Source organism: Elephas maximus, chromosome 1 (genome assembly GCF_024166365.1).
Source record: "Elephas maximus indicus isolate mEleMax1 chromosome 1, mEleMax1 primary haplotype, whole genome shotgun sequence".
Taxonomy (NCBI): domain Eukaryota; kingdom Metazoa; phylum Chordata; class Mammalia; order Proboscidea; family Elephantidae; genus Elephas; species Elephas maximus.
The window spans coordinates 139,040,152-139,065,579 of record NC_064819.1 but is presented as its reverse complement, the minus strand read 5'-3'; the positions used below and the strand labels follow the sequence as shown (position 1 = coordinate 139,065,579).

At 39.4% G+C, this 25,428-nt stretch overlaps 2 protein-coding genes and 1 pseudogene across 9 annotated transcripts in view; 2 read left to right on the top strand and 1 right to left on the bottom strand.

The window, feature by feature from the left end:
* The window catches only part of SENP6 (SUMO specific peptidase 6), a 118,576-nt gene extending 104,332 nt beyond the window's left edge, over positions 1 to 14,244 (bottom strand). For all 6 annotated transcript variants that reach the window (XM_049895811.1, XM_049895834.1, XM_049895818.1 and 3 more), the window contains exon 1: positions 13,539 to 14,244. In XM_049895811.1, the coding sequence (XP_049751768.1) occupies positions 13,539 to 13,590 (52 nt within the window). In that variant the 5' untranslated portion in view covers positions 13,591 to 14,244. The remainder of the gene's footprint in view (positions 1 to 13,538) is intronic.
* LOC126057319 (protein LSM14 homolog A-like) lies at positions 3,944 to 4,853 on the top strand (annotated as a pseudogene).
* The window catches only part of LOC126082832 (translation initiation factor IF-2-like), a 69,175-nt gene continuing 57,692 nt past the window's right edge, over positions 13,946 to 25,428 (top strand). For 2 of the 3 annotated variants that reach the window (XR_007518665.1, XR_007518664.1), the window contains exons 1-2: positions 13,946 to 14,471; positions 14,850 to 14,933. Coding sequence is in view for 1 of the 3 variants with exons in the window: in XM_049895876.1 (XP_049751833.1) it covers positions 13,956 to 14,471; positions 14,850 to 14,933 (600 nt within the window). In the remaining 2 variants the exon portion in view is untranslated. Of the gene's footprint in view, positions 14,472 to 14,849; positions 15,868 to 25,428 lie in introns of those variants that run through there. The other variant, XM_049895876.1, reaches the window with a different exon arrangement.

Genomic DNA, 25,428 nt, shown 5'->3' with positions numbered 1-25,428 from the left:
AAAAAAATCTAATGTAAAATGAACCCATATTTAAAAAAAAAAGAGAGCAGGGTAAGGTGATAATAACCCTATAGGACAGAGTAGAACTGCCCCATAGGGTTTCCTAGGCTGTAAACTTTACAGGAGCAGACCACCAGGTCTTTTCTCTCACAGAGCCACCGGTGGGTTCAAACCGAGGACTTTTAGGTTAGCAGCCAAGTGTTTAACCATAAGCTACAACAAGTACTAACTTAATAAAGACTTCTTATCCAGCAATTAGTATCGATCAACTAATCACTCAGCAGTCAAAAGACAGGTTATATAATATTTACGCACTAAGGAACTGGGGTTCTGTACATACAATTTTAACAAACGCGATCATATGATTTCTTAATTAACACAGACTAGAATTCTGCTCCCCAGCCTGCATAGCTGACTTCCAGTCCCCTGCTTTGACATTAAAAACTAAAGAAACAGGTAAAAATTAATTAGGCAAAATAACAAAGTTATAATACAGAGGACCAATAAGGTCAAAATTATTTTTTGAAAAACCTAATTAAATTGATAAAATTCTCTGAGTTTAGTGATGGGAAAGAAAAACACAATTTAAAAATAGAAAAAAAGATATAATTGCAAATGCATCAGAGATTAAATACTATGAACAATTTTACGTTAAATCTGTCTATTCCTAGGAATGCATGAATTAACAGATCTCTCTCAAGAGAAAATAGAAATCCCAAAAAATACCATAAGCATGAAATAAGCAAATGAAAAAAATTCCTACAAAGAGAACATCAGAAAGAAATTGTCTTAAAGAGGAGTTCTACCAAACATTTAAGTTTAGTCCAATTACAATATTATATAATCTTTTCCAGGGCAAAGAAAACCTCGACATCAGAAAGAGGCAAGGACAGTTCAACAATAACAACAAAAACAGGAGGCAAATCTCACTTATGAACATTGACGCAAAAACTGAAAACAAAATACTGCAAACTCCATCCAGTAATCTACAAAAAAAGACAAAAATCATGGCTAAGACTGATTTAACCCCAAGAATACAAAGCTGGTTAATAGAACATCTAAAAATACAATTCACCGTTTAACTGATTAAAGAGAAAAGTAATACCTTCTCGATAGAATTTTCTTAAGCCATAAAGGTATCTATCAAAAAACTACAACAACACCATATCTAAATAGTAAGACATTAGAAGCATTCTTTTAAAAATCACTGACTTGGTAGAACTTCAAGCCAATACAGTAAGAAAAAAAAGAACATTTGTAAGAATTGAAAAAGAAAAACAAAATATCATCTGCAAATAAGGCAATATAAGAAATAATAAATATATAATAGGAAAACCCAAGTGATTCTGCAAAATATTTAAATATGGTTTAGTAAAGTTATTAGATATGAGATCAACACACGAAAATTAATTACATTTCTATACACAGAAAAAAACCCTACAAAATCTAATTTTAAAAACAGACATTTACAATGCAACAAATATTTACAAAATACCTACAAATAAATTTAGTACAAAATGTACAAAAACTTTCTGGAGAAAAGTAAAATCTTTACCGCAAGATGTTAAAGACCTAAATAAAATGGACAAATAGGAAGACTCGATCAAATGCCTAAAGATGTCAAGTTTCAATGCAACTTCAATAGAAATGTCAAAAGGTTGAAGGAATTTGACAAGCTGAGTCTAAAATTTACTGGAAACCCAAACGGCCAAGAATCCCCAAGACAATTATGAAGAAAAATAAGGTGTTTGTATGGGGAAGAAGGATTGAGGGAAGATGTTTTACTAGATATTAAGAGTTACTATAAGTTATAGTAACTAGATACTGACTCAAGGATAGAAAAACAGATCAACGGCCCATACTAGAGTCCACAAACAGGACTACGGGTACATGTACATGTGATATATGATAGAGGTAGTACTGAAAGTGATAAAATAGACTATTCTACAAATGATGCTGGACAAAAGTCACTGCCAAAAATGAATTATATTTGGATTAAAAACTTTTTTTTTAAAGAGGAAAACCTTTTAACTTTCAGAAGAAAATATTGGTAAATGTTTTTATAGCCCTGGGGTAGAAAAGGATTTCTTAAATCACACAAAAGCAAGCCACACAAAAACTAAAATATCAGACAATATGAAGCGGGCAATGACGTGAAGAAACAGGAAAATTTAAAACTGATAATAAAACCACTTTGGAGATCAATTTGACAATACCAGTAAAGGGGAAGCTGTACATGCCCTATGACCCAATAATTCCATTGTTATGGGATACTCTAAATTGTTGGGAAAAAAATCAAAGGAAGAATACTATTTTGTAACACATGAGAATTACATGAAATTCAAATTTCAGTGTTCATAAACATTATTATAACACAACCACACTCATCTACTTATGTGTTATTATTGCCTTCTCACTAAAATGGCAGCATTGAATAACTGCAACAGAAACTGTATGGACCACAAAGCATAAAATATTTACTATCTAGAACTTTACAGAAAAAGTTTGCACATCCCTGCCCTGGAGAAACACACACACACACGCACAAGAAAATGTAATAAATATGCTCAGAGTAGCAATATGAGACATAATAAAAATGTTCATGGTAGCAATGCATGTAATAGTGAAAATCTGGATACAACCCAAATTTCCACATATATATATATATATATATAGTGTGAATAGACTGCATAAGCTGTAGTCTGGTCATACAATATAACCCTTAATGACAATGAAAACGAAAAACCAAAGTTATTTTTATTAACATCGTTGAATCTCTCAAACAATGCTGTAAGAATTTTTAAAATGCGAGTTGCAGAAGACTGCATGTTATTTATAAAATATTTTAAAACATGCTAAACAAAAATATATAATAGATAAATATTGTTCAGAGATAGATACTCAAAGACTAAAGTATTTAAAAAATGCATGGAAATGATAACTAACAAATTAAGGATGGTGGTTACCTCTGGAGGAGAGGTAGGGAAATACAAAAAGGGAAGGTAAGGTTAACCCCAGATTGAACTGTATTGGTAATATTCTTTAGCCTAGGAAGGAGAACAGGAGTGTCTGCTTCATTATGCTTTATACTTCATGTATGTGTGAAATATTTCATGACACATTTTTAAAATTATCATTGTTAAGATTTTTATAACCATGAAAGAACCGGGTAAATTTTTAAAAAGGACCACTGAAAGAAAAATTAACTTCTGGAAGTTAGACATATAAAATCAGTAGCACGAAATGTAAAGGGAAGTTTAATGAAAAAGGAAGTCTCCCAGTGAAACAGTTTTGGGTGGCTCTGTAGGACTATGGAAACCCTGGTGGTGTAGTGGGTTAACAGCTACGGGTGCTAACAAAAAGGTCAGCAGTTTGAATCCACCAGGTGCTCCTTGGAAACTATGGGGCCGTTCTACTCGGTCCTATAAAGTTGCTATGAGTTGGAATCTACTTGACAGCAACAGGTTTTTTTTTTTTTTTACGGACAGGACTATAGCCCCAGTCTTTCTTAAGGACCTGTCAAGAATCTCCAAAGGTGGTCTTTGGAGTCCTGAGTTAACATGAAAGTCTGAATATCCTCCTTGAAGAGACCAAGTGAAAAGGCCTTGTGCCTATAAAGAAATAAAAAATCAAAAACCAAACCCAGTGCCGTCAAGTTGATTCCCTCATAGCGACCCTATAGGACAGAGCAGAACTGCCCCATAGAGTTTCCAAGGAGCGCCTGGCAGATTCGAACTGCCGACCCTTTGGTTAGCAGCCGTAGCACTTAACCACTACACCACCAGGGTTTCCAAGAGAGGGAATAGGGGCAAGCTTTCCGTACTTGCCCAGGGTCCGACACCTGAACAAAGCCATCCTGAAACCGCCAGACCAGCCAAACCACCACTGAATACCCCACAGATGCAATGCAAATCAGAAAAATCTCCAGCTGAGCCTTGCCTGAATTCCTGATCTACACAATCTGGGATCCTTTGGTACAGAAGACAGGCCAAGAGATCATCCAATACTACCTCAAGATGAAATCTTTGAATACGTTGTATCTGTAGAACTGACAAAGAACTCCGTGAACCATCAAAACTGTAATATTCTTTGCCTCAGGACTCAGCTATTGTTCAGTCTTCTTTAGGCTTATCTACTTCTTCATTTCATTCAGTGGGTTTCTATGGACCTTTTGGCATGATGCTGGCATATAGTCAGTTCAGTCCAAGTCCATCACTCAGGCAGCAGTTTGGTGCTGTCGGTCTTGCTTCAAGCTCCTTGACCTTCTATGGAACAGAAACATCAAACAATGGTACTTCATCCCAAAATGGTACAGTTGGTTCCCCCTTTACTCAGATACATACATGATCTCTAAAAACACAGTCAACCCAAGCTGAAGCACACAAAGTTCCAGGCTAGAAAATGAACAACTCAGAAATGACTGCCAGAGACAAGTAGTTCCAAATGTTCCTTCTGCTCCAAGGAGTGGAGGACTAGAGGGTCATCATGGTGGCAGTGGAAGATGTGGTATTCGGCGAGATGGATCAATGAAATTTTAGAAACACTAACTCTGGAAGTGCTAGTGCACAATCCAAAAAGGAGTTTCATAATAAACTAAAAGAAGATAAACTTGAGAAAAAAGTGAAGCCTGTACACAGTGAAGGCAAAGGAGACTCAAAGAGTTGATATCCAAACTTGTAAAGGAAATGCTGATAAAGCAGATTCTCTGACCTAATTGCTACTGTGACAAAACTAAATCATTCTTCAGTAATATTTGTTGTGATAATAATAAAGAATGGAAACCAACTTAAGAAAAAAGATTAAACGCCAAAACATTAGGAAGCCCATATTGTCCAAACTGTTGCAGGTTGTGAGGGGGCATTATGGAGGCAAAGAAAGTGTTGATTTCTAAGGTGGCAGAGGTCAGCAGAGGTTTAAAGAAAAACTGCTACCTTGACCACACTTTCAGAATTTAATGGCAGATTCAGACATACGAGGTAATGGAGGCAGAAAGTTTGCACTTTTAATATGGGAAAGATAACATGGTTACTGCATAGTCTACAAATAAATCTTGGAAACTATGGGAATTTCTAGCTTGCCACTGTCCTGAAAAATGTCTTTGCAAAAAGGTGAAAAAGTAAATTTATTCTGTATATAACTGGTCACCAACACTGTTCCTTTTTTTTTTCCCTGCTTTATTTCAAAGACTGTAACGCAGTTAATTTGAGTGGGAGAAAAATTTATCCTCAAAAACAAGCATTAAATATATTTGAAACAAAACAAACAATTGTCTTACTACCCCACCCAAGTTACGCATGGCCTCGAAGGTAGCTACTGTTTTTAACTTCAGGCAGGGCAGGATAACCATATGTCCTATTTTGCCTGGGACTATCTCAATTACGGAAACCCTGGTGGCATAGTTGATAAGAGCTACAGCTGCTAATCAAAAGGTCAGCAGTTTGAATCCACCAGCTGCTCCCTGGAAACCTATGGGGCAGTTCTACCCTGTCCTATAGGTCGCTATGAGTCAGAAGTGACTCAATGGCAATGGGTTTGGTTTTGGTTTGGTTATCTCAATTACAGCACTGACAGTCTTACACCCTCAGGACACAAGAGGTGCCGATTTTCAGCAATGAGTGCAAAAGGTTCATGTTGTTGTTAGGTTCTGTCAAGTGACTTTTGACTCAGGGCAATCCCATGTGACAGAGAACTGTCCCCGCAGGTTTTCTAAGCTGTAATCTTATGGAATCAATCTTCAGATCTTTCTCCAGAACGAACCACCAAACTTTCAGTTAGCAGTCAAACACTTAACCATTGTGTCACCAGATGTCTTTACAAAATCCATAAGGCACCCAAAAACAAGGGCTGAAAGGAACGCTGTTTTTAGTGTCAAATGGACAGGTACAGATTATCTACCTTCCATAGTCACTGTCACTGTTTTCACCCCATGGCTGATGCCAGCAACCACGATACGCAGTTCACAAGAGTGAATCGTCAATCCTTGAATCACTCCAAGTAATGTGGCTTAAGTGTACAACATAAGAGCGTTGCAATCCCAACCAGTAAACAATCTGTCTTTAAGGCTGTGGATTAACTGTTGTGTATGAAAACAGTATTAATTTAATTTTTTAACAATATTAAGTATTGTGACCATGTTTTCTAAGAGCTGAGGTATGCAAATGCGAACAATTATAACAACAATGGCAGCATAACACAGACATCACTGAAGGAAAAAAGGAATGGAATGAAAAGTTTCTAATACTCTTCCTCTTCTCTTCCTACTTACGTTTTATGGTTTTCATAAATTTCTGAATCAGTCCCTTATCGAAAAAAAGTTAAATTTATGACTGCTTATTTTTTTACATTGTTATATAGTCTGCTGAAACAAATTACAAATTGTATTGCCTATTTTGTTCTGTCCCTCTTTAGTTCTCTAGACTGTACAGAATTTTTAAAAACTTTTGAATCCAATATGTAAGAACTAACATTTTCAAAGTTAAGAAACTAACTTTGTGGCGAGAGTGGGAAAAAAATACCACAATTTTGGTTCTCGCTACCTCTGGTATATTGAAGATGGCTGTAAATTCTTTGTCACTCTTCCAGATGAAAGGTTGGGTCTATTTTCCCCACCCTGGAATCTGGCAGCAAGGGTTAAGAAAGAGAATAGGGGAAGAAGAGCGATAAGAATACCAAACAGGAAGGAAGGAAGAAGGCTGGGACTAAAAATCAGGTTTAATTTCACTACTAACTTGCTCTGGGTCATATAACACATATACTTCTTGATTTCCTCAAATATCCAATATACATTTGTTACAGAAATAGGATCAATGTATGGCAGTCTAGATTATACAGAGTACATAATATCATTCTCCCTTTCCTCTCTCACTATTCTAGTTAACTGAGAATATCAAGAATAAGCTGATGCCTACAAAAAGAAATACAGTGAGTGAAAGGACAATGAACAAAAAACTAGAATTCAAATAAAAGAGACAGCAACATGAAAGGGAAGGAAAGCAAGAAAACGAAGTTCTTTTCCACTTCTTCAACTGCTAATAATATGCAATAATAGTAATAAACGAACACATAATGCTTATTATATGTCTGGAATTGTTATAAACATTAACATATATTCTCATTTAATCCTGATGGTGACCCTATGAGGTAACAATTATCCTTGTTTTACAGATGAGAAAACACAAAGAAGTTAAATAATTTGTCCAAGATCACACAGCAAGTTAAGTAATTGATAGAGCTAGGTTATGAACCCAGACATTGTGGCTTCTGAGTTCATGCTCTCAACCTATTTTTAAAGAAAATTCCTTCCATTCCAAGTGAGGTTCTACTCCACATTTCTATGTGAACACATGAAATCAAATGATGAGAAGAGACCACAATTTATTGATTCAACTGGGATGAAACCAGGAAATGAACATTTAATTAAGGAGTAAATAAGAAACAACACCCTGATGTAGTTTCCAAAATTACTGCAATCAAAAGAAAAAGGAGCAGGTCTAAATGGAGAACTTTGTGGCATATTCCCCTTAGCAGGCCAAAACTAAAGACCCTGCTGTACTCCATGAAATGTCAGTCAGTGGCCTTTGGAGAAACTGTGCCTCAGCTGAAGAGACATTGTAAAGCATTACTGTGTTAGTCAAAGTAGAAAATTGATTGAGTTCTGCACTGAGTTTACATGTGAAATAAAAAAATGGAAAAGACTTTTCATTTGGAGACAGAAGCATTTTTGCTGGTACAGAGAACGCCGCAATTATTTAGCATCGTTCTTTTCAATCTGGTGGACAAGGTCCAGAATGAAAAGGAAAACAAACAACTAAGGTAGTAATATATGCATATTAGAAAAGGATGGCAGAAAAAAAGTTATTTCAGAAAAACAAAAATGGGAGAAAACATAGATGAAAAATTCCAGTTGGAAGAACACAAAAGGCAAAGGGAAAAGAAGCTAGACATGAACAAGTGCAGGGTGAAAAAGAAGAAACAAATGAGAGAGGAAGTAGACTTAGTTAGAAATTCCACAGAGAAGAAAAGGTGAAGAGTATCAAAAGAAAGGTTACAAGAACAAACTAGCTACCATCACCTCTGCCCTATACTGCAATAGACTACTAACTGGTCTCCCTGATAATCTTTTGCCCTTCTCTAAAGATTTCTAATGCAGTAGCCAGTGACCTTTTTTTGAAAGAAACTGATGTCACTACCAGGCTCCAGGTACCACTCTCCTTGCTGGCACCATACTGTCCTCCTTTTAGTTGGTTAAACATGCCATGGTCCCTCCCTTTCATTTCTGCTGCCTGGAAAGATCTGTCTCTCCAGTTTCCCTTCTCATGAAAAAATTAAATGCTGAAGAGTCAGTTCCGACTAACGGCAACCCCCTGTGTGCCAGAGAACTGTGGTTCATAGGGTTTTCAATGACTGATTTTTTGGGAATTAGATCATCAGGTATTTCTTTCAGGGTGCGTCTGGATGGACACCAATCTCCAATCTTTCAGTTAGGGAGATGACTGTGTTAACCATTTGCACGACTCAATGACTCCTCTCCTTCTACTCTTCCCTCAAACCTTCTGTGACCACCCTGATTAAATCAAACAGCTCATTACCATAAATAATACCCTCTGTTATACTCAACAGTTGTTATTTTACATTCATGAGTGTGATTACTTGATTATGGACTCTCTTGAGACTGGAAACTCCATGAAGTAGGAAATCATGTTTTTTGTTTTTTTCTCACCACTGTGCCTTCCACTTAGCCAACCCCCCACCCCGCCCCCGTCGAGTCAATTTCAACTCAGCGACCCTACAGGACAGAGCAGAACTGTCCCGTAGAGTTTCCAAGGAGCGCCTGGTGGATTCAAATTGCTTACCTTTTCGTTAGTCGCTGTAGCACTTAACCACTATGCCACCAGGGTTTCCTTCACTTGGCCAGTGCTTACAAAACATCAGGTGATGTTTTGCACCATCTCTGGAGGAGGACATCATGCTGGGTCAAGTAGAGGGTCAGTGAAAAAGAGGATGACCTTCAAGGAGATGGACTGACACAGTGGCTGCAACAATGTGCTCAGATATAGCAATTGTGAAGATGGTACATGACTGGGTAGGTGTTTTGTTTGACAGGACCTAACAACAATGGTTACGATACAAAGCACACTACAGAAAACAGATGTCAAGCAGACATCTCAAACCTAAAATGACCAAAGTAGAGCTAATTTCCCTCTCTCTCCTCCACAATAAATATTGGTTGAATGAATGAACGAAGTCAGAAGAGAAACCTGCCAAAACCATCTATCACAAGTAGAAGCATGAAAAAAAACCTTAAAAGTGAACAGAACAGAAAGAAATGAGTGAAAGAGGGGAAACGAGGAAATCTATATAAACTGTGGCCTAATTAAACTCATGCAATTTTAGTGTGATACCACAGGAACAAAATAAAGATTAGTACAATAGCAGCCAGTAAGTCTCCTCTTCCCTAGAGAAGTTAGAAGTTAAATTAAAATTTCAACTGGTAGTTATGAGGAAAAAGAACTTGACAAGGACTTGAAGCACTTACTGATAAAGATCAAAGACTACAGGCGCCTTCAGTATGGATTACACCTCAAAACAAAGAACACAAAAATCCTTACAACTGGACCAATAAGCAACATCATGATAAATGGAGGAAAGGCTGAAGCTGTCAAGAATTTCGTTTTACTTGGATCCACAAGCAATGCCCATGGAAGCAACAGTCAAGAAATCAAATCACATATTGCCTTGAGCAATCCTGCTGCAAAAGGCCTTTTTAAAGTGTTAAAAAAGGAAAAATGTCACTTAGAGGACTAAGTGCCTGACCCAAATCATGGTATTTTCAATCACCTCATATGCGTGCAAAACCTGGACAATGAATAAGACAGTAGTAGTAGTGATGCATTTGAATTACGGTGTTGGCCGAGAAAACTGAATATACCATGGACTGCCAGAAGAAGGAAATCTGTCTAGGAAGAAATACAGCCAGAACGCTTCTTAGAAGCAAGAATGGCAAGACAGCGTCTCATAGACTTGGGACATGTTATCAAGAGGGACCATCCCTGGAAGGGGACATCATGCTTGGTAAAATAGATGGTCAGTAAAAAAGAGGATGACCTTCAAGGAGATGGACAGACACAGTTGTTGCGACAATGGGCTCAGATATAGCAATTGAGAAGATGGTACACGACTGGGCAGTGTTTCATTTGACAGCACCTAACAACAACAACAGTTACGATATAAAGCATATTACAGAGAACAGATGTCAAATAGACATCTCAAACCTAAAACGACCAAAGTAGAGCTAATTTCCCTCTCTCCCCTTTACCAGGCTACCCCATCTCAGTAAATGACACTATTCCCCAACAGTCGCTTCTGACTCCTGGCAATCTTGTGCGTAACTGAACGTAAGTCTACTGGGTCCTGGACTGTTCTCTAGACTACTACAGTATCCTCCTAACCCAATCTCCTCATTTTTAATCTTGCTCTTCTCTAAATAATTCCACACAGCAGTAATGGTGATCTTTAAAAAAGATAAATCGTATCATGATACCCTCTTAACCCAAACTCTTCAATGACTTCCCACTGTTCAGTATGAAATAAAAAATTTTCTTGGTCCTGCATGATAGATCGTCTGCCTTTTCTAACTTTCGTACCACTCTCTCCCCTTTGCTTGCTATACTTCCACTACAGTGACCTTTTTGTTGAACAAACTATACCTTCACACATACTCTCTCTGTCATACCCTGAAGTGTGCACAGTTAAGGTGTCATCTTAACTCAAGTGTCACCTCCTCAGGGAGGACTTTCCTGACTCTAACACTATGTGAAACAGCTCCCTCATTCTTTCATTATTTCATTGCTCTGAATATTTCCTCCACAGAATTTATTATACTCTGTAATCACCTTGTTTATTTCATAAACATTAAGTACGTTCTAAATGCAAAGAATACTGTGATGAAAAAACAAAGTCATTGCTTTAATGAAACTAGTATTTTAGTAGAACTGAAAAACTTGCAGAAAGTAGTTTATCATATAAGTACTCTGCACACGTGGAGTCACCATGAGTTGGAATCAACTTGATGGCAACTAACAACAATTAGGAAAAATAAAACAGTAAAAGAGAATACTGTTGTTTGCACACAAGGGTGTGTGTGTGGCAGCATGACATTTATTTTAAAAAGGTTGACGAATCTGAGCAAATCTGAATAAAGTGAAGGGAATTATGCAAAAATTTGGGGTAAGTTTGTTCTAAGTGGTTATTTTTCAATTGTTTCCTCCTGCTAAAATATAAGTTCTTTGAAGGCAAGGGCTTTGATTATCTTATACACTATGTTGACCCTGGTACACTGCCTAGCCAACAGAGTATGTCTGCTGTAAGTGTCTGAATGGAAACCTACTTCAGTTTTTCAAAAAGTCTAGTGGAAAGTAAAGGAAGTATAATATGTAAATGTTTAAATATTAAATCTTAACAGCTATGGAGAAACGTTTTGAACACTTAAAAACATGGTAACCACAGTGAAATGTTTTATTATTAAAAGTATGTAGAACCAAAAGAATCATGGAAAGTTAAACACAGATAAGAACATACAAGTAGTACTAAATACCACCCCATTTACTTAGAAAAGATTTAATACAGTATATGAAAGTCTGGTACACAAAACGAACACAAAAAAAACCCACTGCCACAGAGTCGATTCTGACTCATAAGGACCTTACAGGACAAAGCAGAACTGCCCCATAGGGTTTCCAAGGAGCAGCTGTTGGATTCAAACTGCTGACCTTTTGGTTAACAGCTGAGCTCTTAATCACTGCGCCACAAGGGCTCTTTAAAAATCTCATATAGGAAACGAAAACCCTCGTTATCTTTTATGCTCATGTTCAAAACAAGTTACCATTCACTTTCTTTAGAAAATACTAGGAGAGATATGGTGAAACTCAAATTTATCAAACTGAAGTACTCATAATCCTTAATTCATATTCACAGACTGTACATTCACAGCTCCTGAAATTCATATCAGCCCTGTATCTGTTGACTTTATTAATGCTCTTTCTAGCCTCCCTATGGTCATCTAGTGAGAACTCAAGCAGAATCAGGAACCTATAGGAGCCCAGAATTTACAACAGAAAAAAACAGTCATCTGATTACTGAATAAGCATCAGTAAGCCATCTTCCGAGTTTCCAATTTTAAAGCAAATAATTATGATATAGCACTACCTATAAGACAAGCTACACCACTCTCAGCGTTTAACAGGTACCCATTTCGCCCAAACTAGAGTGTAGGTAATATGAAACGAGTAGGTAATATGAAATGAACCCAGAAACACTCAGAAACATATGTATCTTCTTACTAGAAATCATACAAAACTCCCATCACTTCTGGATAAAGGTTGGCTTGCATAACTTGCTCTGCCATACTGAAGTATAAAGAGTTAAGAAAACTGCACATTTTTTTTTTTACCTCTATTAGTCTCTATTCATTTATTAAACAAAGAGTACTCACTGTGTTTTAGATGTTAATAAAGCAGTAAACAAGGCATACCCATCCCTCACAACAGCCTATAGAACCTGTTACTATAGTTAAGTTGCACTTTCTGAACTCAGTAATTTTTAAAAGTTTTCAAAGAGTATTGCTTATGATACACTGCATATAAAAATCATCTTGGCAAAATCATCCAAAAAGCAGTTAATCCTCTTAAACAAAAGAGCAGACTCATTTTCCTAAAAATCATATCTACATACTCAAATACTAGTGGTAAACACTAGGCCCATCATCAAATTAACCAATAAGAAAATTAAAGTTCTTGGTCCACAATTACAATGAATTGAGCCATATTTCGGGAATCTTTATACAAAGGGCAAAAAGCCAATATTGTTGTTATCCATTACTACCACCCCCAACAATAACATAGCTTTTCTTAAGACTGGCTTAGTTCACTTACAGAAAATATTTAACTCTCCTTCACAAGTGAGTAAAAAATGGAACCACCCAAATTTAGTCGATTAGCTGTAGTGACTACCCCCAAATTGACATTATGAACTTTATTCTTTTTTGATTATTTATAAAATATTTTTAAGCAAAGCTCCGCGAGACAGAAATACCACAGGGTATAAAAGCATATCCAGAAAACTACCTGCTTAGATGGGCCCCCCATTTCTCTCAACTTTAGCAATTTGAAACTTTCCGTGAACACTAAACAAGACCTGAATGCACTGTGTTCTTATCCTTAGTCCACCACCAAAACTCAGAAAATGTCAGACTTCTGCGCGCACTCTCAAAGGACGCCCACCTATTCCGGCTCGCGGGTCCGACTCACCGTCGCCTTCTCCGCGTCCCCGCTTTCAGCCAAGCCCCTGGCCCGAGCGGGCTCGAACCCCGCGCTCGCAGCACATCCCCTCCCCGCCATCGCTTCGGCAGCCCCCCATCTTCGTACCTCCACCGCCCCTGAAACCTACCCAGTGCGGATAACTGAATTTCCGGGGTCGCGGGGACCACGTTTTCCCTGTAGTTCCCGACCCCCCCACCCCCGCAAGGGCAGAAAGAGACGTACCTTCCAGAAAACTAATCTCCCCAGCGCCGCCACCGCTCTTGCCGGCCGCCATCTTCCTCCTCCCACGCCGCCTCCTTCTTAATCCATGGCCCAGACCGCCGCCACGATCGCCGGGATGAGGGGCCGCGCCAAAGGAAGATAGCCGCCGCAGGATTGCTGGCCTCGGGTTCGGCCGTCAGGCGGGCGGCGCTCCACTTCCAGACCGGCCTACACAAAAGCAGCCCAGGCGCTCCCGGGTTCGTCCGCGGGCTGGCGGGTAAAGAGGCTTCTCCTCAGGCCCCTCCGGGGGAACGCGAGCGGCGACGACGGCGACGGCGCTTCCCTGGCCCGGTTCCTCTCGGCCCACGACTCCCCATCCACTGCCAACCTAAGCAGCCTGAGAAGCTTCGCCGACCCACGGACCTCCAGGAAGGAAGGATGAAGGAGAGCACGCAAACACGCCTCCCCCTCGCCCCGGGCAATAAAATGGCCGCACTAGCCGCACCGGGGCGGCGAGGTCTCCGCGACCGTCAGGCTCCCGCAGGCCTCTCGGTGTTTCTGCAGCCGCCGCCTCTAATGCCGTCCGCCCACCCCGCCCAGGCGCGAATGCATCAGCGTAGGCCTTTGCGACTGTCCATGTGGACAGGGGTGGGTCTCCTCTGCCACCGCCTCGCGTCGGTCGCCACTGCAGCTTCAGCCGCCGCCGCCGCCGTCGCCGCTCCTCCCCCACGGGCCCTGCAGCAGCCGCCCGGCTTCCGCCCCCGCCCCGACGCCGCCGCCCCCAGTGCGGCTCCTCAGCAGCCCGGGCTCAGCTCGCGGGCGGAGCGGGCTGCGGCGCCGCACCGAACCCCGACTTCTGGCGCCCGCCGCTGGGGCTCTCGACAGGGCCCTGCTCGGCCTGTACACTTCTCGTCCGAAATCCCCACCGCCGAAGGCCCATGGCAGACCTGGCGTGTGAGCGCTTCTGAGCGGGACCGTGGGTGTATTTGGGTCCCGTGGCTCCAGGAATGCCTGAGAAATGTTAAAAGTTAATTTCTTTGAGGAGGTCTTAGGATTTAAGCCATAGCCACCTGAAAAGAAAGGGTAGTGAGTGCAGTCACATTTTTTTGAAAACTAACTGTGGTTTACATTCCTTTTTAAAGATGTATTCAAAGTAATTTGTCTAGGGAAGATTCTGCAGTACACTTTGGACGATAGTACTGTAAAAAAAAAATCTTCCATCATTCGTGTGCCTAAGACTTCAAAACTCTTACCCTACCTCCTTAGGTCTTATAACTGGGGTGACAATCATGTTTATTTTCCTTTGTTGTTTTTTTATTATGAAAATAATAGATGCTCAATAATGAAGGATTCGAAAATACAGAAAAAGAGAAGGAAGTCACCGATAGTCCCACCACCGAAACTCAACTCCTTTAGGTGAGTAGTTCTCTAGTCAGCGAGCATTTTTTTAATTCCTCATCATCCCTTTTTAAAAAACGAATAAAAATTATGCAACATGTCAATGAAAATTCAACAACAATTAAAATAATGCAGAAAAACTGTGATTAAGAACAATATATGGGGAATGAACTGTCCTAATTGTCCTGTGAAGCAAGGCTTAAGCAGAAAACTTCTTGTTTAAAACTTTTTTTAAGATCATTTCCTTAAATGGAATAATAGTAATCTTTCCTAATTTAGTAAGAGTAGTGTAATGAATATAATTTATTATAATTTGTTATTTTTGGTTGCCTGAGGATATTGCATGATCCAGTTGTGATGCTCTATGACATAGTCTGTGCCAATGACAGTATAATACTGAGGCGTGTGGACAACAGGCAGATGTGGTTGACTGGACTCGTTTGTACTGACTTCAAGATGTAGTTTTAAATAATAAATTTCTAGTATTAAAATACATACATGCTGACTTTGGAGATAGAGGAAGAGCCAAGGAATGTGGGTGGGCCTTTGGAAGCTGGAAAAGGCAAAGAAACTGATTCCTTGAGAACCTCCAGAAAGGAAAGCTGAAATATTGATTTCAATCTAGCGAGGTGCACGTTGAGTTTGTGACCTACAGAAATGTAAGATAATAAATTTGTTTTAAGCCACTAAATTAGTATTAATTTGTTACAGCAGCAGTAGAAAACTGATATACATGGAATGGGAAATAAGGTGGGAACTTGTTAGAAATGCAAATCCTCAGGCCCCACTCCAGACCCACTGAATCAGAAACTCTGGGGTAGGATAAGTTGTTTTAACAAGCCGTGCAGGTGGTACTGATTCTGCTGGTCGGGGGACACACTGAGAACCACTAGATTGAACAATCTCTAGATCCCTTTCCATTTTAATTTTTCTGACTCTGTGAGTCTACAGTTATGAGTAAAATGATCTGTTTCTATATATAATATCAAAGATATTTTCTAAAATCGCTGTTTTTTCAAATTAATGTGATTAATTAGGAATTTATAATATCATGTATCCCTTTATCCAGGATTCAGGGCCTAGATAATTTTCACATTTAACACACCTCCCTTAAGCTCCAATATAGTTAGTGTACATACAAATATGTATTTAGTGTATTTATTAATATCTTATTAGCAGCTCCTTTGCTTTGTACTTAAACATTTGAAGCTAAGAGAGGTTACTGAGAGTGCCTTTGAATATCAGAAACACAACTAATTACAAAACCAGATCTCTTAGTTATGCATTTAATTTTTGTTAAAAGTTTTGCATGTCTTTATCGTTTAAACTTAGTAAATCCCATTCACCTCTCAGCTAACTTGTCACGTTAAGCAAAATTTAATTCTGACATAATGGAGAAAAGTTAAGAATTTTAGGTTTGAATGGGTGGGTAATTACTGTCAGAGAGAAATTGCTAGCAGATATTTTAGTTTGATTTAGGGGTCTTATACACAAAACCAAATAGTTGCTTAAAAAAAATCCTTGACCGAAATTAATCCGCCTTCAGCTTTTCTTTCACCTGAAGTTACAAATCCTCTCTCTCCTTTCCTGTTCAAAGCCAAACCAAAAAACCAAACCCAGTGCCATCAAGTCGATCCTGACTCGTAGTGACCCTACAGGACAGAGTAGAACTGCCCCCATAGAGTTTCTAAGGAGCACCTGGTGGATTTGAACTGCCAACCCTTTGGTTAGCAACTGAAGCACTTAACCACTAGGCCACCAGGGTTTCCTGTTCAAAGCCAGGCTTACTAAATTTGAATCTCAAAAGATGTAGATGAGTGGAGGAGCAGAGACCTATTTTGTGAACTGGTATCTATTGATTTCTATAAAAGGGATAGGGCAAGTTTCAGTCAATCATGTTAAGATTAGCCAATGGTTGGTATTCTGTATTTCTCCCCCCTTTCATGTCCTCTTTAGAAACTCTACAGTACCTAACTTCTTCAAGCCACTTGCTTTTTCTGGAATCAAAATGCTCTGTTTATATGCATATGAAATAACTGCTCGGAATAAACCTTAACATTCAAATTTTGGTGAGTTTTAATTATTTTTAACATTACAGTGGATACAATAAGCTAATTTTTTTTCTAGTTATTAAAGGAAAAAAAAAAAAGAAGGAAACAAACAAAACAGGATCCTGCCACCCCGAAATCTAACCCTAATTCCATATCTTCTCCAAGGTCTTTTTATCCACTTACTTCAGTCACTTACTCCCCAAGTCATATCCAGAACCTGCTTTTCTTTCCAATTCAGTAATTGAAATATCCCATCTTCAACTACAACCACTGTGACCATTTTGAACCTCACTGTGGTCCCTAAACCCCTTGACTTCTCCATTTTCTCTTTGGTGACAAGTAGTACTCAGTTTAAAATGAAAGTAAGATTTATGAGAGCAAAGGCAGCTCGAGCCAGGGAGCTGCCTTTGGATTTTACAAAGTGAAAACCAGTGCTCCGAAAAGCTGCAGTCACACAGGCATAGTTAAAGGGTCGAATCAGGAAGTTAGCTTACAATATTCTGATTGGTAGGTGAGTAATCAGTAAAGTGGAAGGTGGGATAGCTGAAGCAATGTTTTTGATGGGATTGGTAAAGGGAGCATATGTGGGTTAAGTAAGCACAAGATGATTGATGGGGTCCAGGGTCTGCTGGTTCTGCCCAGCCAGAGACCCAAGGATAAAAACATATGAATGGGAAGAAGTTAGTTTTCTGGTTGACTCAGCCAAAGGCCCAGGGCCAATGCATGTGAAGAAGTCCCGGTTACATTCACAAGAATGCAGAAGCGGAAGTCACAAAATGGTGTCCAGCCTACACCTGAGCCAGCCACCCTAGGCAGGTAAGGCACCTCCAGTTTTAGAACCCTTGCGTGGTCTCTTGTCTCCCTACTCAATTTAGATTCCATGGTACATTATTTTATTTACTCTTTCTTGTAATCAATATTCAACTCTTTTGCCTCTAGCATTTCCTGGTTTCCCTCTCCTAATATCCTCATTGTGAATAAACCTAGTTAACACCATCTCCTTCTTGGAATGTAGGAAGGTCAGCATCATTAAAGAAAGTCATCCGACAGATAAAATTGCTTCTAATATAACATCAGTGCTGCAAGTTCACAGGAAACTTATGTGTTACCCAAACGTCTACTAGGTTCTCAAATCAACATGGTGTTCAGCTGTCACTACAACTATTTCAGACTTCTCCAACCCTTCTCCCATCATCCTCAACAGATTCCATTCATCCTGAGACATCAGTGTACCAAACCCATCTGCATTTGTATCCATCCATTGTATTTTTTATTCCCTACTGTTTTAATGAAGGCTCAGTAGTTGGAAAATATGGCCTTGGTCATAGAAAAGCCAGATATCACATGAAAAAATTTTGCAAGACCAACGATCTCTTCATTGGAAATACCTTTTTTTCAACAACATAAACAGCGAAGCATACACATGGATCTTACCGGATAGAATACATAGGAATCAAATCAACTTCGTCTGTGGAAAGAGACAATGGAAAAGCTAAATATCAATAGAACAAGGCCAGTGACCAACTGTGGGACAGACCATCAATTGCTCATATGCAAGTTGAAGTTGAAGCTGAAGAAAATTAAAACAAGTCCACGAGAGTGAAAGTACAACCTTGAATATATCCCACCCAAATTTAAAGACCATCTCATGAAGAGATTTGACACATTGAACACTAATGACCAAAGACCAGATGGATGACATCATATATGAAGAAAGCAAGTGGTCATTAAAAAGACAGGAAAGGAAGAAAAGACCAAAATGGATGTCAGAAGAGACTCTGAAACTTGTTCTTGAATATAGGATAATTAAAGTGAATGGAAGTAATGATAAAACAGCTGAACAGAAGATTTCAAGGGGTGGCTCAAGAAGACAAAGTATTATAATGGCATTTGCCAAGACCTGGAGTTAGAAAACCAAAAGGGAAGAACATGCTCAGCATTTCTCAAGCTAAAAGAAATGAAGAAAGAATTCAAGCCTCGAGTTGCAGTTTTGAAGGATTCTACGGGCAAAATATTGAACGACACAGGAAGCATCAAAAGAAGATGGAAGGATACACGGTGTCACTGTAAAAAAAGATTTGGTAAACGTTCAGCCATTTCAGGAGGTAGCATATAATCAAGATCCAATGTTATTGAAGGAAGAAGTCCAAGCTACACTGAAGACAATGGTGAAAGACAAGGCTCCAGGAATTGACACAATACTAATTAAGATCTTTTAGCAAATGGCTGCAACTCTGAAAGCACTCCCTTGTCTATGTCAAGAAGTTTGGAAGACAGCTACCTGGTCAACTGACTGGAAGAGATCCATATTTGTACCCATTCCAAAGAAAGGTAGTCCAATAGAATGTAGAAATTATCAAACAATATCATCAACATCACATGCAGGTAGAATTTTGCTGAAGATCATTCAAAAACAGTCATGCAGCACTACATCAACAGGGAACTACCAAAAGTTCAGGAGAGAATGTGGAATGAGGGATATCATTGCTTATGTCAGATGGATCTTGGGTAAAAGCAGAGAATACCAGAAAGATGTTTACCTGTTTTTTATTGACTATGCAAAGACATTCAACTTTGTGGCTCATAATAAATTGTGGTAACTGTCATGGATTGAATTGTGTCCTCCCAAAAATGTGTCTATCAACTTGGTTAGGCCATGATTCCTAGTATTGTGTGGTTGTCCTCCATTATGTGAATGTAATTTTATGCTGAGAGGATTTGGGTGGACTTGTAACACCACCCTTACTCAGGTCCTCCCTGATCCAGTGTAAAGAAAGTTTTCCTGCGGTGTGGCCTGCACCACCTTTTATGTCTCCAGAAATGAAAGCAAGCAGAGAGGTGGGGTCCTCATACCACCAAGAAAGCAGCACTAGGAGCAGAACGTGTCCTTTGGACATGGGATCCCTGCGCCTGAGAAGCTTCTCAACCAGGGGAAAATTCAGGACAAGGACCTTCCTCCAGAGCTGACAGAGACAGAAAGCCTTCCCCTGGGGGCGACACCCTCAATTTGGACTTGTAACCTACCAGACTGTGAGAAAATAAATTTCTCTTTGTTAAAGCCATCCACTTGTATTTCTGTTATGGCAGCACTGGACGACTAACACAGTAACTACGAAGAATGGAAATTCCAGGACACTTAATTGTGTTCATGCAGAACCTGTACACAGACCAAGAGACAGTTGTTCGAACAGATACTGCGTGGTTTAAAATCAGGAAAGGTACGCGTCAGGGTTGTATTGTTTCACTGCAGTTATTCAATTTGTATGCTGAGAAGATAATCCAAGAAGCTGGGAGAAAAATGCAGCATCAGGATTGGAGGAAGGCTTATTAACAACCTGCAATATGCAGACGATACAATGCAGTGCAGTGGATTGCTTTTATATGGCCTTTTTTGCCATGGCCTTGGTGGGACTATGCAGATAAGGTGCTTTTGCCCCACCAAGGTCATTGGGTAGCTTACTAATACAAATAAGGTGCATGGCACCCTTGTGGGGGTAGACCATGAAAATAAGGTGTATGAAACCCTAACCAGGGAATTGGTCAGTTTTGCCATCCTGCTAGGCTTAAAAATTTGCCCTACCAGAGAGAGAAAGGGGAGACCTGACTACCACCAAGGTGAGGCAGGAGCAGAACATGTCTTTTGGACCTGGGGTCCCCACGCTGAAAACCTCCTATACCCGGGAGCCAGAGGGAGTTGTAACACTGGAGATAATGCAAGATGGCTAGAAGTGGCAGCAGAGAAACAGTGGCTACAGAACCAGGAGAGCAGTGTGAGTCAGCACAATGAGTCTCCAGTCCTGCAGTGTCAGGCAGTTGCAGTGGGTGTGCCTGCTCATGTAACGAGAGAGCTGAGTGCCTTCAGGCAGGAGGTTTCTAGAAGAATGGGGTGCCTCAGGGTACTTGTAGTCAGAGCTAGGCTTGCTGACCAACAGCGAGAGAACTGAGCACCTTTGGGCCAAGGCTTGCTGGCATTGTGGGGTGCCCCCAGGTACTTATTGGCAGAGCTAAAGAGCTTTGTAACACTTGCCTGAGCAGGGCAGAGGCCAGGCCAAGGGGTTGAGAGCCAGAGAGAGGTCTACTTGTGAGCATGGCTGAGAAGAGGCTGTCCTGATCAAAGAACTGTATCTTGAGTCATTTCTCATTCCAAGTTGTACCTCGTTGCTTCTCTAATAAACTCCATAATCGTAAGTATTGCCTGTGAATTCTCTGTGGCCATTACAACAAGTTATCAAACCCAGCAGAGAAGTAGAGAGTGCTATGGGAGTGACGGCTGGTGTCAGAATTGGTAAAAAGGTTGGAGGGAGGAGGTATATCTGACCTCTGCTTCGTAAGGATCAGCTTTGGGCTATCGATGCTAATCATGATTCTCCAACCCTCTTGTGAAGTTAAAGAAAATCAGATGCCCCTACCCTGATGCCATTTTTACACACAACCTTGCTTGCTGAAAGCAGTGAGGACTTGAAGCACTTACTCATGAAAATCAAATCAAATCAGTCAAACCATACTACAGCCTTCAGTATGGATTACACCTCAACATAAAGGAAACAAAAATCCTCACAACTGGACCAATAAGTAGCATGATGACAAATGGAGGAAAGATTGAAGTTGTCAAGAATTTCATTTTCCTTGGGTCCACAATCGAGGCCTGTGGAAGCAGCAGTCCGGAAATCAAATGGCATATTACATTGGGCGTATCTGCTGCAAAAGACCTCCTAAAAGTGTTAAAAAGGAAAGATGTCACCTTGAGGACTGAAGTATGTCTGACCCAAGCCATGGTGTTTTTAGTCACCTGTTATGCATGGACAATGATTAAGGAAGACTGAAAAAAAGTTGATGCATTTGAATTATGGTGTTGACAAAGAATATTGAATATACCATGGACTGCCATAAGAATCTGTCTTGAAAGAGGTACAGCCAGAATGCTCCTTAAAAGGGTGGATGGCAAGACTTCTCACGTACTTTGAACATGTTATCAGGAGGAACTAGTCTCTGGAGAAGGACATCATGCTAGGTAAAGTAGAAGATCAGCAAAAAAAGGAAAGCTGTTAATGAGATGAATTGACACAGTGGCTCCAACAATGGGCCCAAACATAACAAAGATTATGAGGATGGTACAGAATTGGGCAGTGTTTCGTTTTGTTGTACATAGGATCTCTATGAGTCAGAACGGATGGCACCTAACAACAACACTCTTTTAATAGAGGAGCTCTGTTGGTGAAGTAGTTAAGCACTTGGCTGCTAACTGAAAGATCAGCTGTTCGTACCCACCAGTCTCTCCAAGGGAGAAAGATGTGGCACTCTGCTTCTGTAAAGATTTACAGCTTTGGAAACTCTATGGGGCGGTTCTACTCTGTCTTCTAGGATCACTATGAGTGAAAATCGACTTGATGGCAGTGGGTTCTATCTTAATAAAAGCCCTAGTGGCACAGTCGTTAAGTGTTGGGCTGCTAACCAAGAGGTCCACTGTTTGAATCCAGCATGGGAGAAAAGATTTAGTCATCTGCACCCATAAAGATGGCAGCCTAGGAAATTCTGTGGGGCAGTTGTGCTCTCTCCTACAGGGTTGCTGTGAGTTGGAATTGACTGGATGACACACAAGAACACTGTTTTAATAAAGGCAGACTCCCTTCTGAATGCAGTCCCTTCACTTACCCTCTGGGTTCCATACCTAGTGCTGCTGTAACAAAAATACCGCAAGTGGATGACTTTAAAGAACCGAAATTTATTATCTCATAGTTCTGAAGGCAAGAAGCCCAAATTCAGGGCGTCTGCAGGGCTATGCTCTCCTCTATGTCTGGAAGTTTATTAGCTCTAGGGGAAGTTTCTTTCCTGTCTCTTTCAGCTTCTGGCAGCCCAGGTGTTTCTTAATGTTTCTTGGCTTATAGGTAGATACCCACATGGTCTCTTCTGACTGTGCATTTGTGGCTCTTCTTGTCTGTACTCCCCTTTATAAACCCTACTCAGAAAAGGTTAGGTTTAGGACTCACCCTACTCCAGTATGGCGTTATTAACATAGCAAACCAACCTGTCGCTGTTGAGTTGATTCCAGCTCATAGTGAGCCTACATGACAGAGTAGAACGGTCCCAAAGGGTTTCAAAGGAGTGACTTGTGGATTTGAACTGCTGATCTTTTGGTTAGCAGCCGTAGCTCTTAACCACTGAGCCACCAGGGCTCCTAACATAACAAAAGAAAACCCCTATTTCCAAACAGTGTTATATTCATAGGCAAAGGGGTTAGGATTTGAACATGTGTTTTTGGGTAACACAATCCAATCCATAACAATATTTTAGTAATAAGTAAAGATCCTCACTCTCCTCAATCCATTAGAATCTGTCTGCTTCACAGGAGAAAATGATGATCCCATACTTTATAACCTTTGGAATGTTTTAATCACACCATACATTTGAGATCTTTGTAGGCAATTCACCAGTATAGCTGTAGCCTATTTAAATTAGCTTGAAGACACATACTCAGAAGAGTGCCCATTTCAAAAATCCCTTTGGTTTTCGACGCAGCTCTGATTCCTACCAGAAAGAATAATCAATAGTAATGACAAAAAACCAACATCCTCAAGGCTACACAATCATTTGATGAAACAGAATTTAGAGGAAAAGAAGGACTGAGAGACTGCAGGATCTTTTTGAAGGACCCAAGAGCATGAGTCCCTCTTTTGAGAACCACTGCTGGAGACTTACGTAACTAAGTTATTTACGCAAAGGCAGTGCTCACAGTGTGATATCCTAGCTATACTATCTAGATACCCTAACCAGCATTTATTAAACACTTGTCATTTTTGTTTTGTAAGTGGAAACTGGTGCTCAAAAGTAAATAATTTTACCAAGATGACTCAGCTAGAAAATTATAGGCTTGGAATTTGAGTCCAGGTTCTTCTAGATCAGGTTTACGCTTTCATTATCATCATCCCTGTGGTAATGATCCCAAAGGCAGGATGTAATTAGTGGGCCTAGAAGCAAAATTTTAAATGTGGAGTAGTGCATGAAAGTGGTAAAGAAATGTGCTTTACTTGATCATCCATATTGTATTTCCCATTTATTAGTGGCCGTCTTTCTGGCTATTATTTTTCAGCTCTTGTCTTCAGTTAATAACAGCAGAAGAAATGTGGTAATGGCTTGCAACATAGCTTCTGAAAGTGCCATTGTCTAGTGCTGACTCTGAACTAAAGCTGATTAGGATTTTGCATTTTGTATTTACTTCACTTTGCAGTTTGAACAGCTTCATCTCCTCTGCAGGTCAACGAACTTAAATCCTCAAAGAATGGAAAAAAAAAAAAAAGGACTAGCTAGCACCCTGAGTTTTGGACATCAAATACCTTTGCATTATGAAGTTAGAAGTCTCATAACTGGCATTTTTATTCTTAATATTATTTCATTATAAATACATATACATGAGATAATTTTTCTTTCTCCTATATATAGGTCCATATATGTATGTGTATGTACACGTATTTCTTTTTCTGGTTTATTATTTCTGAAGAGCATGGTTTAATACAAATGATGGTTATTTTCCAGTTTTTCAGGATGATGCTTTCATGACTTCATAGTTTACCCACCTTTTGCTTACCACCCCAGTATAAGGGAACCGCAGTGTTTTCAGTATTCACACAGACATAAGTACCTAAAGATAGAGTACAAGGATAGAGAAATGATCAAATAAATCATGGAACATTCATTCAGTGAAGCACTTTGCAGCTATTTAAACCATTGAAGTAGATCTATTTGTATTGATGAGGAAAGCATTTATGATTATTTAAAGGAAAATGCAATTTCACCTCATTTTTATAAAAATAAATTTATACGTGTATATAAAGTTTGAATATGTATATATAAAACCTGTGTATGGGGTTAGAACCATAAGAATTAGAGTGTTGATGTGGAAGACTGTCTTTTTTATGGAATCATTGTTAGCGGATTTTAGGTAGCTTTTTTTTTTCAGTATTTTTAAATAATTCGATGCCAATAAATAATGTTTTTCAGATGTTTTCCTTGGAACTCCAGGGTCTGACGTTGTTATCTAACCATTTTCTTTTTTAAAAAAAAACATTTTTTCTTGAAATAAAAGTATGGTCATTGTGGAATTTCTCTGTTTATTTTTCCTCATCTGTCAGGTTTTGTCCATCTTTACGTGTTTAAAATTTTAGGAGTGAAAAACATCATTTCTGTAATCTTGAAAGTGGGAAAACTACTTTATAGATAAAATTGAATTCTAGATAACTGCAATGGATTCTGGGATAGTGGTCCACTGTGGTCATAAGTGGAAGTACAGGGAAATAGGAAATTGGTGCTATTTCCTTCTTACTTACATTAGCACTGAATTAACCTATTTGAAAAATTTTAAAGTATCTGAACTATTTCCTTTGAATCATGTGGTGTTTTTAAAAAGATTTAGAAACTTTATGGAATATGTGGGTTTATAAATGAACTAGAAATATGTGAGTTCATAG